At 46.3% G+C, this 14563-nt stretch overlaps 1 protein-coding gene across 1 annotated transcript in view; it reads left to right on the forward strand.

The window, feature by feature from the left end:
• SEL1L3 (SEL1L family member 3) overlaps positions 1–14563 on the forward strand; it is a 102978-nt gene that overhangs the window by 31700 nt on the left and 56715 nt on the right. Inside the window, exons 7-9 of the mRNA XM_045989701.1 lie at positions 5556–5688; positions 8005–8137; positions 9673–9813. Of these exons, the coding sequence (XP_045845657.1) occupies positions 5556–5688; positions 8005–8137; positions 9673–9813 (407 nt within the window). The remainder of the gene's footprint in view (positions 1–5555; positions 5689–8004; positions 8138–9672; positions 9814–14563) is intronic.

Genomic DNA, 14563 nt, shown 5'->3' on the forward strand with positions numbered 1-14563 from the left:
CAGAATCCATGTGATCATATAAGATCCAGAGAGGAGGACCAATGTTCAGATACAGACTAATTTGACATTCTTCTTAAAACATTGAAGTGATCCCTTACCTGGTAATGGGGCAGTCCCCAGACCCAGGAGTGTCCCTGGTCACCTCCTCAGCTGCCTTTCCTGTACTCCTGGGACCTCACCCATCAATTCAAGAGCTGAAGAGTTAATGTTAGGCCTACCTAGGATTCCTGTGTTTGGATATTTGGAATCTCATCCATCAGAGAGTCAAGCCCGTGAACTAAACATCAGATATTTCAGGTGGTCATAGGCTTACTCCTTGTTGTCATGTAAACATAACGATAGCTGCTGTCCCGCCGAGATGGTGTGGAAAGATCCATAATTAAGTGCTCAGAAGTGCAGTGCTCCACACAAATGAAAGGCTGTCAGTGACACTGGGGGGGGGCAGGTAACAACTTCACGCCTGTACAATGTTTATCCTTCATTCATTTATCCAATATATGCTCATTCATCCAACACCTCGACCACACACCTAACCCAGTGCAGACTCTAGGAATAAAATGATGAACACAAAGGATACAGTCAGTCCTTACCTTCAGGAAGGTAAAAGAAAGGCAGAAAGGAATAAAGAAGGAAGGAAGGAAGGAAGGAAGGAGAAGGAAGGAAGGGGAAAGAAAAGAAAAAGAAAGGAGGGAAGGAAGAAGGAAAGGAAAGAAAGAGGGAGGGGGGAGAAGGAAGGAAGGAATGGGAGGTAGGAAGGGAGGGAGGAAGGGGAAGGAAGGAAAGGGAAAGAGAAAGAGAAAAAGAAAAAGAAAGAAAAGAGGGAGGGAAAGAAAGGAAGAAAAGAAAACAAAAAGAGAGGGAGAGGAAGGAAGGAAGGGGAAAGAAAAAGGAAGGGAGAGAGGGAGGGAGGGAAAGAAAGGAAGAAAAGAAAAGAAAAAAAGGAGAGAGGGAAGGAGGGGAAGGTAGGAAGGGGTACCAGTGGGGGAGACAGATCTTTAATTCATAAATAAATATAAAATTACAGATCATGGTGAATTCTGGAAAGGAATTGAACAGGATAGTTTCAAAGGACACTCAAGAGGGTCAGAATTTACAGCAGGTCCCAAAGAAGTGACATTTGAGATGATGATTACTCCAAGGGCGGAGAGGGTCAACCCATCTGCAGCTTTAGGTTTCCCCTATTAAAGAACCGTGGAGTGGAGCTGTTTTCTGGTTGTGAGTGAGGTTTATTGAACAACATCAGAGATTCGTTCAGGCTGCCGGAGCCAGGCAGTAATAAACCAAGGTGGTCTCCTATGTCCAGATAAGCGTAAAGATAGGTTGCCAGTGTGCCCAAGATTTCCAAAGGAGATGGCGTGGGCTTTGAAACCGTCTAGCTCAGCTTTTATGTCTGTGAAATTGATGACTGTCAAACAGGGCACACGCAGTACAAGGAAGCACTTGCAATCCCTGGCAGCCACGGAGGATTTTAGAAGAGAAAAATGTAGAGTAGAGGCTCTGAGGTGGATGGAGAGCAGGCTGGAGAGATTTCCTATTTAGCTGTTCCTTTTGGATTCCCAGACCCAGTTCCAAGATGGGGGAGGGCTTCCCTCGTACCCACACCAAGCAATTCTAAGACATCAGCAGGGTGTCCAAGAATTCAACTCAACCCCAACACTGTCCATCCAGAGATAGCATCGGATGCCATAGGAAAAGGGTCAGCCCTACAAGACGACCCTCACCCCACTTCAGATGCTATCTGCAAGCTCTGGAGATTGGAGGTTCCAATGACCTTCTCCTTAGGTTCTTTGATTTGCTAGAGCAGCTCCCAGAACTCAGGAAGTACTTACTTATATTTATTTACCCATTTATTAAAGGATCTGCTACAGGATACTAATCAACAGCCAGGTGAAGAGATACATGGGGTGACAGCTGGGAAAAGGGCACAGAGCTTCCATGCCCTCTCCAGGTGTGTCACTGTCCCTGGCCTCTGTGTGGTCACCAACCTTGAGGCTCTCCCAAGTCCTTTGGGGTTTTTAGAGAGGCATCATTACATAGTCATGGTTGGCTAAGACATTGGCCATTGGCTGGTTCAGTCTGCACCCTTCTCCCCTACTTGGAGTTCAGGGAGTGGAATTAAAACTTTCAATCCTCTAGTCACCTGGTTGGCCCACCTGGTCCAATTCTGACTTTGGGTGGAGTCACCTTCTTTGATATAACAAAAGACATCTTTACCACTTTCAAGACTTAGGAGATCCCAAGGGTTTGGGGAGCATTGTGAGCCAGGAACTGTGGACAAAGACCAAATACATATTTCTTTTTTTTTTAAAGATTTATTTATTTTGGAGAAAGAGAGGGAACATGTGCGTGCACGTGCATGGGGGGTAGGGCAGAGGGAGAGAGAGAGAGAGAGAGAATCTGAAGCAGGCTCCACACTGAGTGCCGAGCTTGATGCAGGGCTCGATCTCACAACCTGAGATTGTGACCTGAGCTGAAATCAAGAGTGGGAAGCTTAAATGACTGAACCACCCACATGCCCCCAAATATTTATTTCTTATAAACCACAATGTTGCAGTTGTATTATGATAATGATTAAAAAGAAAACAAAAATTACAGTCCAGAACCAGGGGGAGCAAGTAATTTATTAATTAGTTGAAAAATTCAGTTAAAGCAAAGATTCATTTAAAAAGATACCATAAACATTTTATTTTAATTAGAAAAACCCAGAAATGTACATTCATCCACGAGTCTTTCCAGATAGGGCCTTTCTTTTGTTCCAAATCTACCAATTGGAGTTCCTCGTGGTCTTCCTGGCATAAACAGCACCCAATTCCCGTTTCTTACAAATAGAAAGAGAACAAAGACACTCGTGAAATTACCAAAGCCAAGATACATCTAGATTTCTTCCATTTTTTTTTTCTAATCTTTTACAGTTGTCCTAATTCCACACTTTTAAAGCAACCGTTCTTTTCTGTGTCAACCCAAAATATTCAACTTAATCGTTACAGAGTGAACAATGCTTTCTTCCCGATCCATACTTTATTGAATGACATCATAGTTCATTAAACTGTATAATTACAATGACCATACAATTTGCACTGTCAGGTTTGGGAATAGACACTTCTCATTCTTACCAAGTTTGCATTCCGGCAATGGATTAGGTTAATAATTATAACCGTAGTTACCAGTTATGGAGCCTACTATGTGCCAGGCACTGTTCTAAATGCTCTGTTTAAATATCAGTTTATTTAATCCTCACAACAGCCCAGTAGGTAGGTACTATCGTCATTATTCAAACTACTGAAGACTAAGGCTCCTCCGGAGAGAGTGGGCTCTAACAGGCGAGCATCCAGCACGTTGCAGGGATAGCCAGCAGGGGCGCTGGTGAGCTGGTTGAGCCGAGTTCCGTTAAGAGCGCTTCCATTGTAGAAGCCTTGCTTTTTGTATCCATCAAGAGCCAGGCATTAGTGGTGAGGGTGGCTGGAATGTTAAATCTTTCTACGGTCTTGAAAAACAAAATCAATTCACAGCTCTTGGAGGTAATAACTATGTGATCCCTGTGGAAAATAAAGAGAAGGACCATCAAGCCCGAGATTCTGAAAAGAAAAATATCAGGAGAAGCTCTCCCTTTCCATTTTAGCCGCATTGGTGTAAAGCTAATTTCTAAGCGTTCACTTCTGCTGCCGTCTGTTGATGTTGTCAGAGTCTCACTCCTTCTCCCTTTCGTCTTCCTCTCCAGCCGGGTGAACCTGCTACAGTTTGGGTTCCTTGGTAACAGTCAGTACATCCCCTCTCTTGGGATAACCCCAGGTTGCTTGGCTTTTCTGATCTAACTGCTGGTATCTCCCTCCATCCCTGTTGACATCACCCTGGCCCATTGCTCTCACGACTCGCCGGGCTCCTGGCGGCTTGCCTGACATTTTGTTTTCTTTCCGTCTGCTTCCATCTGCCCTCTGTCTTCCCTGGCTCTTTCCTCTTTGCCTGACTTCTCACTTGATGCTTTTCTTGGTCCTCCCCCCCGCCTGCTGTCCTCGTAGGCTCTGATCCCGCCTCCTTCACCTACCCTAGTTTAGTTTTTAAATAGGCAGTAAATGGGGATGTTTAAAAAAAATCAAAATGATATGAAAAGATAGACAGCTAGATGTCTTGCTTCGAGCTCTGTCCCCATCCACTCCATCCCCACCTCCTACGCCCTGGGGAAATACTATTATTAATTTCTTGCAGTATATACTTAACAGTTTTTAAAATGCAAATACATCAAAAAGATCCATTCTCCTCTTTCTTGGATAAAAAGTATATGCTCTGGGCGCCTGGGTGGCTCAGTGGGTTAAGCCGCTGCCTTCGGCTCAGGTCATGATCTCGGGGTCCTGGGATCGAGTCCCGCATCGGGCTCTCTGCTGAGCAGAGCCTGCTTCCCTCTCTCTCTCTCTGCCTGCCTCTCTATCTACTTGTGATCTCTCTGTCAAATAAATAAATAAAATCTTTAAAAAAAAAAAAAAAGTATATGCTCTTTGTTCCACACTTTTGTTTTACTTTTTTTCACTTTAATACATTGGAGATCCCTTTAGTACACAGAGCCCTCTGTTCCCTTTTTAAGCTATATATTTTAAAAAGGCTCACATTTAGGGTCCATTGGATGGCCTGACAGACGCCTGGGGTTGTTCAGTCTTTGGTGCATATAAATAGGGCAGTAAGGAACAACTTTTTGCATTTGATTCATGCCAGCCCACTTTGTCCCTTTCGTTTTCCTTCCTACTCCTTCAAGTCTTTCAGGACAAGGCAGATTTCCAGCACACCACCTGTGCTGAGCTCTGGCATTCGTCCTCTTCCTTCTCAGTCCGAATTTTCCCTCGGGTTCTGATCTAATAGGATATGTTGTTAGTTTTCCTTCACAGCCACCTTCTATCCATTCAACAAGGTGGGTTTTTACCCCCTTTTAGAGCAAAACATTTCCAATTAAGACTAGCGATTCCAAAGAATTCCAATCCCAAACCATTTTACCAATATCAGAAGCTGGCAGGTACTGAATATTTGTGACGGGCAAGGCACTCTGCCGGGCACATACCTTTCCATTTAACAAGTCCTCCTAAGAATCTAATTATTGAGGAGCTAATTTACTAATGAGAAAATTTGGTCTCAGAGAAGGTAAGGGACAGGCCCAAGGTCACATGGCTGGTAAACAGCAGAGTTAGGATCCTAGCCCAAGTGTGTCTGACCTCACCACCGTCTCATCTGCTAGAATTCAGTGTGAAGGACGTGAAGAAATTTGGGGGTGTGCGTCAAGGAGGGTCAATAAGAGTCTTTTTTAAAGATCTGCTTCAGGGGCGCCTGGGTGGCTCAGTGGGTTAAAGCCTCTGCCTTCGGCTCAGGTCATGATCCCAGGGTCCTGGGATCGAGCCCCGCATCGGGCTCTCTGCTCAGTGGGGAGCCTGCTTCCTCCTCACTCTCTGCCTGACTCTCTGCCTGCTTGTGATCTCTGTCTGTCAAATAAATAAATAAAAATCTTAAAAAAAACAAAAAACTTATAAAGATCTGCTTCAGACCAAGGCCTTTTTTAATTCCTTGTTCTCCTGTAGCTTCAGGGAGGATTTCTATTATAACGACACTGCAGGATACTTCATTATCGGAGGGAGCAGGTATGTGGCCGGCATTGAAGGGTTTTTTGGACCCCTGAAGTACTACCGTCTCCACACTCTGCACCCTGCACAGGTGAGCCCCGGGCATCGAGAAGTTTCTGGGAGTTCAGGCATGATGGGCATGTGGCTGTAGGACGTGGAAGCTCATGTAAACAAAAGATGTACCCAAGCCGGACCTCACATGGGCTCTATCATCAAACGTAATTAATACAGAGGCTTTTTCCCCCAGCAAACTTGATAATAGATTTCTGTTAAGGTTTGGTTCATTTAGTACTCATGAAATGGAAACCATTTACTTCCTATGTTTTAATAACTACTAGCTTAATTATAGAGTAGATTTTTATCAGGCTGTTGCCTATCCAGTGATTAAGCTAATGAAAGGAGAGAATCTTAGTTATTTGGTAGAGCTTCTTTTATGTGCTATTATTTAAAGTATCAAAAGAGGAGCACTCTAGGGAATTAAAATCTTGGTTCCATTCGCTGCTGTCTTCAGACACGCAGGCCTTGGGCTCCCACTGGGGTGGGTTGGCTGTACTTGTAGACATTGTGGAAGACCGAACCTACTATGCCATGACGCTCACCTCCAAAACCCACCCACAGGTGGGCTTGTCCAGCTCTCCAGGTCATCTCCCTCGAGTCTGGTGCAGGGAGGCGAGGACTGCCTCCTTTCACAGAGGTGTCTTTTTCTGCCCTGTAAGGAGATCACCAGACACCTGAACAAGGAACCTTGATGCATTCCTGTGACCCCGCGAGATTTATTCTGGGGAAAGCGGTAGTCATTAGGCAAAGTAAAGGAAGAAAAATGCAGAGCCCTACTATCCACGGGCACATGTCAGAGCCCCTATGGAGAAATTTTTGTGAAGAGGAAAATAAATTAATGTATTCCTTTTGCAACAAATACTTTCAGAGCACCTACTATGTGCCAGGCCCTGTGCAGATGCTGAGGCGTCCATGATGATGAAGAGGGTAGCTCTCAAATTTTTTTTTTTTTTTTAAAGATTTTATTTATTTATTTGACAGAGAGAGATCACAAGTAGACAGGCAGGCAGAGAGAGAGAGAGAGAGAGAGAGAGGGAAGGAGGCTCGCCGCTGAGCAGAGAGCCCGATGCGGGACTCGATCCCAGGACCCTGAGATCATGACCCGAGCCGAAGGCAGCGGCTTAACCCACTGAGCCACCCAGGCGCCCACTCTCAAATTTTTTTTGAGCGTGGTTCACATGAGAAATCTATGTAATAAAAAAAGAAAGAAAAGAAGGAATCTATGTAATGTCCTGACACACACATACATGCACACACATATGCACATACCCGTATATGTTATATATATATGTATCAAATACAAAACCGAAACAAAGATTTTACTAAGAATACATGCCTTTCCCTTGTTAGATGTACTCTGCTATTTCATGTTCTATTTTTTTAATATTTTATTTATTTATTTGACAGAGACAGAGATCACAAGTAGGCAGAGAGGCAGGCAGAGAGAGAGGAGGAAGCAGGCTCCCTGCTGAGCAGAGAGGCCAATGCGGGGCTCAATCCCAGGACCCTGGGATCATGACCTGAGCCGAAGGCAGAGGCCTTAACCCACTGAGCCACCCAGGCACCACCCTTTTTTTTATTAGGAAAAAAAAAATCTCTGCCTGCCTCTCTGCCTACTTGTGATCTCTGTCAAATAAATAAAATCTTAAAAAAAAAAAAGAAAATCACTTCTGTTTACAACCTGTTGAAATAGTTTCATGACCCTCTAATGGGTTATAACCTGGATTTTGAAAACCATTGAGTTGAGATAAGGCCTCTGTTTTGGAAAAGCTCCCCATCTGCGTCTTAAACACCAAAGTCATGAAGGAACACAGTACATGCTGTAATTCACATGCAAGTGTTTTTGGGTGGCTGAGGTGGGGACATCCGCATCTGCACACACGTGAGGGGGGCAGGGCTGTCAGGGAAGGTGCTCTGAAGCAATGACCTTGGACCTGACTCTTGGAGGTCAAGTAGGAGCCTGCCAAGTAGAAGGAGGGTTCGCAGGGCTTGGCCCAGCACAGGGAGAGTTGGCATCCCTTGAGGACTGAAGGAGAGAGGAACGTGATGGTCTAGGGACAGCACATGGTGAGGGGAAGGAAGAGGGTGGAGGCCTGGACTCTGGGAAGGAATTTAAGATGCTCTTGCAGAAGAGAAGGTAGCATCAAAAGCAGTGAGAGGGAACCAGACGGAGCTAGTGTGCCCTTGAATTATACCCTCCTGCTGCTGATACAGAGTCGACAGTCTGTGTGCAGGCAAGCCATCTGGTGACACCAATGGGAGAAGAAAATCCGCCTGAACACAGCCTCAGAGGTATCGATGGGAGTTTGATGACAGTTGTTGTTCATTCGATTTTCTTGCCTTCTTGTAGATCGTTAATCCCCTCCTTGAGAAGCCACTTGCTGAACAGCTCAAATTATATTATGAAAGGTGTGCTGAGGTCCAAGAAGTAGTGTCTGTGTACGCATCCACAGTACAGCAAGGGGGCGGGCAACAAGAAGCATGTGAGTACTGAGCTCCAGCAGGGCAATTTTTAGCTCTGCGTGTTTGTGTCAACATGTTTGACTCCTTTCTAACGTGGTTAAAATAGAATAAATATGACCTGAGTGGCGGGAACAGGTATGACGTGGAGCCCTCCACAGATGGAGGCGGGGGACCGAGTACGTTCCACGTGGATTCCAACCAGACCAACGGCCAACAGGAACCCCACACCTGCCTCTTAGCTTCAACCATATGTGATTCCTTTTAAGAATACAAATGAGAGCGTGTTGGGCCTCGCATTGCTTTCTTCCCATCCATAATGGGATCTTAGGCCAGTCTAAGAAAATAAAAGTGAATTGGAAAATAAATTAATCATTAGAAATGTTTCCCCATCGGTGCACTTTTGTCTTGGACCATTAATATCTGAATATTAGCTTTCAGAAATGTTGAACAGTGACTTTGTTGTTTGGGGCTCAGTTTTATTTTTTTAATCCTTGAAATTGATTCTTTCTGGAAGACCCCGTTAATAGCCAGCAGAAGGAATGCATTTCAAATAGACTGCTTTCAGGCCTGTTCATATTTGCAGAGGCATCCTTCACTCATACAGGGTGGTCATTGATTATAACAATTGGTTCCTGGCCTGTCTTCCAATATTCTGGCTTGGATCTGCGCTTGTAAATTTCTCTGTGCTTATATCTTCTTGCCTGATACGGCAGCACTAGAGTTAGTCCCATATGTTCCTTCTGGAAGAGAAATTCCTGTGGGGCCTTTGCCATCCGCAAAGACGAACGGAGTATGGTGGTCCTGCCCACACGTCTCCCTCTCTCCAGAGCTGAACTTCCCCAGCCCAGGCAGTGCAGGGATGGGTGCCTCTGGAGCACGCCTCAGTCCGGGAGCGTTCACAGACCACAGTCTCAGTAAGTGAGGAGACGCAGCTATAGGGAAGCGTGGAAAGCCAGTGCCTCTGCCGTTTAATTTAAGAATAGGCAATCCTGGTCCCCAGCTGCTGCGGGTACAGCTGACTCATCCAGAAAATATGATGCTGTCAGAGGAGGGGGAAGATATATAGGAATAGTAATATCCCAAACAGGAAAGAAACCGATTTTGATAACTGATGTAATTCCAGGAGAGATACTCTTGAGTTGGAAGGCCATTCTTGCATGCTGATCTGTTTGGTGGCTGGAAGATTTTCCTAACATCCACTGCCTTGCCTCCCTGGGGGTCCTTGTGCTTTGCTCCTCAACTCACACTGCCAACAAAATGGCCTAGATCTTGGCCTCCTGGGGAACAGTCCGAGGCCAGCTGCTCATTCTGTAGAATTATTCAACAGCCATCAGCAACTTTGGCACATTTCCCTTGGACATGGCTTTGAATTTGTGACCTCGAGGCAGAGGCATCAGAACCAATGGCAAATCCCTAATGGACCCAAACCAACATCCAGGAACATTAAGTCTGACCTGTTATTTCTAGTTCCTCTTGGGGAGGAGGGATTTAGAAGGATGAGACCTTCCCTCTTCTAAGGGTGGGGGGGGCTCTCTTGTGCTTCCCTTGCCTGCAGGTGACTTCCAGAACTCCTACCTGGACCTGAAGCTCAGGTACGGGAGACCCTCTACATGCAGAGCCTTCCCCTGGGAGAAGGAGCTGAAAGACCGGCATCCCAGCTTATTCCAGGCCTTGCAGGAGATGGGCTTATGGACAGGTAATTGTGTCTTTGCCTCACCTTCAGACCCTGGCTGGGAAGGCTCCCTCTTTTCCGGTTCTATTCACCCTCTTTGGTGATGTACGCCTCAGAGTGATTTTTCACCCTAGAGTTCTAGGTTAACTTCACATTTAAATTCTGCCCTTGTATGTCCACAACTCTCCGTGTATCTGTGCATACAGATACAAATACAACTCCAAATACAACAACAAATTTAGGAATCACTCCAGCCATTCTTTTAAAGCCAAGGCCACAAACGACAGCTGGCAGCCAGAGCTGGCCACGAAGGGCAATTGGTTTGGCATGTACATGACTGTCCATTTTGAAGAAAAAAATTAGTTGCTAGTATCTAAAAACTTGCATAAAAATGCAAATGTTTAGCTTTTCTTGAAAACCCCAAAGATCTGGCAATGCCGGGTCTCCTACGTTAGCCGCGGTTCCAGAAATGAGAGTTGTCACAGGTGTGATCTATCTATTCCCAGTCCCTCTTACCACCCCCCCAACCCCCAATCCAGCACCTCCCGCCTACTTCTTTCCTGGAGCTTACCTGCCTGGGCCCTCAGACCCTGCAACTTGAGATCCTTGACATGAACTACACGCTGTAAACGGCATCTCGGGAATCTGTCTATAATTCCCAAATATGGCTAGCTTCTGCTTAGGCCTATCACAGCTGGAGTTGGCTTAGTAATTAAGTGCATGCTATAAGAGCCACACGGGATCTTGAAATGATGTCTGTTAGGAAGAGGAGGGAAGCTGGAGGTGTTCAGCCTGGGGAAGGGGAGACGAAGGGGGGTGATGGTAACTCTTAGTGGTGAGAAGCAACCCCTTGAGTCAAGGCTTCTGTGTCATATAAGTACTTCCTAACAATGTCAGTGTTCAATGGAAGAGATTCCCTGCTGAAGACAAAGGGCAAAGGGAATCTATTCTGGCCTGAAAGAATCCAAACAATACCAGATACTACTTCTTTGATTCATTCAATACTTGCTGAGTGTCTGCTCAGTTACTTGGCTAGGCTTTAGAGAGAAGTAAAATAACACAAGTTCCTTGCCCTGAAGGGACAGACTTGAAAACAAAGAAAAATGGTGATGCATTTTTAAAAAAGATTTTATTTATTTATTTTAGAGAGAGAGAGAGAGTGAGTGGGGAGGAGGAGTGATGGGTGGGTGGGTGGGTGGGGAGAAATCTCAAGCAAACCCCACGCTGAGAGTGTGGAGCCCAACACGGGGCTTGATCTTATGATCCCAAGATCATGACCTGAGCCAAAACCAAGATGGGATCTGCTCAGTTGGTTAAGCCTCTGCCTTCAACTCAGGTTGTGATCTCAGGGTCCTGCGAGCCCCGCATCAGGCTCTCTGCTCTGCAGGGAGCCTGATTCCCCCTCTCTCTTTGCCTGTCTCTCTGCCTACTTGTGATCTCTCTCTCTGTGTCAAATAAATAAATAAAATCTCAAAACCAAGAGTCAGACATTCAACCAACTGGACAACCCATGTGCCCCTGGTGATGCATTTTTAATAGAAGTGGTGGGAGTAAGTGGTGGAGTCACAAGGAAGGGAGTAGTCAGGGAAGGCTTCCTGGAAGAGGGGACAGTGGGATTGATTCTTGAAGGGTCAATAGGTGTTTGCCAGATAAGCAAGGTATCTGGGTATCAGAGGCAGAGTAGAGGCGGAGAGATGGGAATAACATCGCTTTTGAAATGATGTGCAAGGCGTTTGGGAGGCAGGAGAAGGCCTAGAGGATATGATTCTGCTTACAGTTCCGACAGCATCCTGAGAATTTGTGCTTCACCTTATAGGCGACAGGGGCCTGTTGAAGGGTTTTAAGCAGCAGGCAGAGTTGCAATCAGACTTGGGTTCCGAGGTTACTCACGTAACAGCGGGAGGTTGGGGGAGGTGATCAGGAGGGTGTGCCTGAAAAGCAGCGGGTCCTTGGTGGTCTGTGGTCCAGGCCAAGGATGCAGGCCTGAATGGTGGGGGGGGGGGGGGGGAGGACAGAGCTAAAGGGTGTAAAGACGTTGGCTCTCAAGCATGTGTGATTGCTTAGACGCAGGAAGGAGGACGAGGAGCAGGAGGCGTGTGGAATCGGGTGACAGCGTAGCCTCTGCAGCCAGGAGGCCCATCTACAATTTTGGCTTAGCATCTACTAGGCGGGTGGCCTTGGGCAAGTCACTCCATGTCCTTGTACCCCCTTCCTCACCTGTGCAGCAGGAATGATAATGGTCAACCGCTCTCCTAGTGTCGACTTGATGAATTGATGCATATAAAATAGATGAAACAGAATCGGCCTACGGGACGCTCAGACCAAGCTGTGTTTCTCAATCTTGGCACTAGTGATACTTTGGACTGGATAATTCCTTTTCGGGGCGGGGGGTGGTGGCTGGAGGGGAGGTCTGTCCTGTGTGTCAGCTACATTTCTGGCCTCAACCACTAGACACTGGGATCCCCCGCTCCCCTCCCATGACCCCGGTCTTGAGTTGTGAGGGTCCAGAGTTTGCCAGATGTCTGTAAGGAGGCCAAACTTCCCAACACTGAGAACCATCGCTGTGTGAGTGTTACTGTTGTCACCCGGCAGAGACAGTCCCCAGGTTTCCGCTGCTCATGCTGGACGCGTGTGCTGGATAGGTTAGACTCTATGGGCTGAGGCCACATCCACATCAAAATTGGCTTTCTGAGATTTCTGATCATATTTAAATATAGTTTTACTGACTGGGAGCAGGAGTGAATCATTTTCACAACCCATTCTTTTTAAAGGAAATACTCTCAATAGAAATGTTTTCATGTTATTTTTAGAGCTCAGAAGTTTTGTTTATAAGAATTTCGAATTTTTTTTTCCTCCTTGGAGGCCTGGAAACAAAATCTAATTAAAAACCCAAATTGTGAGCTCCTCACGGTGTCCCGAGCTGTGGGACTGGGGGGAGCCGTCACCTCGCAGCACATAGCATGTTCTGCTGACCCCTGCTAGGCCTTCGGGGGCTCCATCTGTGGTGAGCAGGGAAGCCCCAAAGCCGGATTTGCCACTTACAGCCCACTGCTGGTGCCGAGCCAGCCAGTCGAGTGCCTCTGGGGCCAAGTCTGCTTGGGACAGCGCCAAAGAATGTCTCCCAAGGGGCTGTATCTTTCACCAGGGCCTCTGCCCCCCTCTGGCACCCAGCTACCTGCGTTCCTTCACCCCCTCCCCTTTCCTAGAGCCAAGGACCAGGCCAAGAGAGAGGACAGGAAGGGTGGGCAAATCTCCAGAATGAACCTCAAGCCCTCATTCCCCCTTCAGCTCCCATTTTTCTAGGTTATGCTGTCCTGTCCATAAGGACCGGGGAGCCTTCTGCAGAGGTCAGGCGCACACTCCTCATTAAAATTCGTCTCTCTACCTGGCAAACTGCCCTTGCTTGGGGCTATCACAGTGTCCTCCTGCTCACCCTGGAGAGAGACCAAGATTGAACATTGTGTTCAGTTTCTAACAAGACGGAGCGAAATGCAGAACATTTGATTTTGTAAATTGAGGTTAAGAAAACAAGTTTATGTTTTTTTAAAGGTATCTTTACTCGGGTCTCCTGTAAAAGGAATAGACGTAGAACAGTGTGGCCTTCTGGGTTCGTCTTGCTGTAAGTGTCTGGCTGGATTTGGAAGCTTTGGACAATTCTAGTTAATAAGAACTATGTCTACATTCTGTTTTCTGCCGTTGCCCCGAGCTGTCCCATCCTGTTCACTAGTAGACTTCATTAGAATATCCTTATCATATTACATTTTTTTGTATCTGAGATAAGCTCTGGGAATGGAGTCAAGTATCAGATGCTTGGTGCTTGGAATTCTGGCTGCAGGAACTCCGTGGATGCAGGAAGAGAGATAAGGAATTTATTTAACTGTGTGAGAAGCTTTTTCAGTTGCTCATGGCACAACCTTCCATCCATTTGATCACTTCACAGATGTTGACCAAGTGCCCCCCATGAGCCAGCACAGAACAAAAATGGGGCCATGTTTTGAATGAGAGTTTTTCATCAATAGAAAGGAAAACTTCAGCTCCATTGTTCCTACCAAGGGGATGAATTTGTGGAATTATTTTTTTTCCCCCAGCACTTTGAAAAAAGAAAACCACTTAAGACAGTGGCTTGTGATTTCTGGTTCTTTGTGACAGAGTCATTTTTTTCTTGGCAGCCTGTCGCACATCCACGGCCACTCCACTCCCAGGGCACTACACGTGCGTGTTTCAGACCTCAGAGTGTGGTTTCCCTGCACTGTGTGATTTCAGGCGGATCGTCTGCTCTCTCGCTAAGCCAACAGCACCTTCAAAGGAGAGATGAGAACATTGCAGGGGCTGGGCAATCAGGAGCACTGGCTTCATCCACAACCAGTAGGGAGCAGATAATAGCATTCCCTGCAGCCAGCCTGGTGAGCTCAGGATTGGCCACCACCTCTCCGTTGTTCCCGAAAGTCTGAGCTGTGTTTTCCTACTGCTGAAGAAAAATCACCATTTGTACCGTCACTCCTACAGGACTGTAATTAAAAATATTTTTTTGTGTGTGGTTAAAAATACGTGTAATATAAAGTTCTCCATCGTAACCGTCTTTACGTATATTCTTCAGTAGTATCAAGAGTATCCACGTTGTTGCAAGATCCCTAGAATGTTCTCACCTTGTAAAACTGAAACTGTGCCCATGGAACAAGCTCATTTTCCTTCCCCACAGCTCCTGATAGCCACTTTCTGTCTCCATGAACTTGCCTATTCTAGATACCTCATAGACGTGGACTCATCCAGTATC

The sequence above is a fragment of the Meles meles genome, chromosome 2 (assembly GCF_922984935.1).
Source record: "Meles meles chromosome 2, mMelMel3.1 paternal haplotype, whole genome shotgun sequence".
Classification (NCBI taxonomy): domain Eukaryota; kingdom Metazoa; phylum Chordata; class Mammalia; order Carnivora; family Mustelidae; genus Meles; species Meles meles.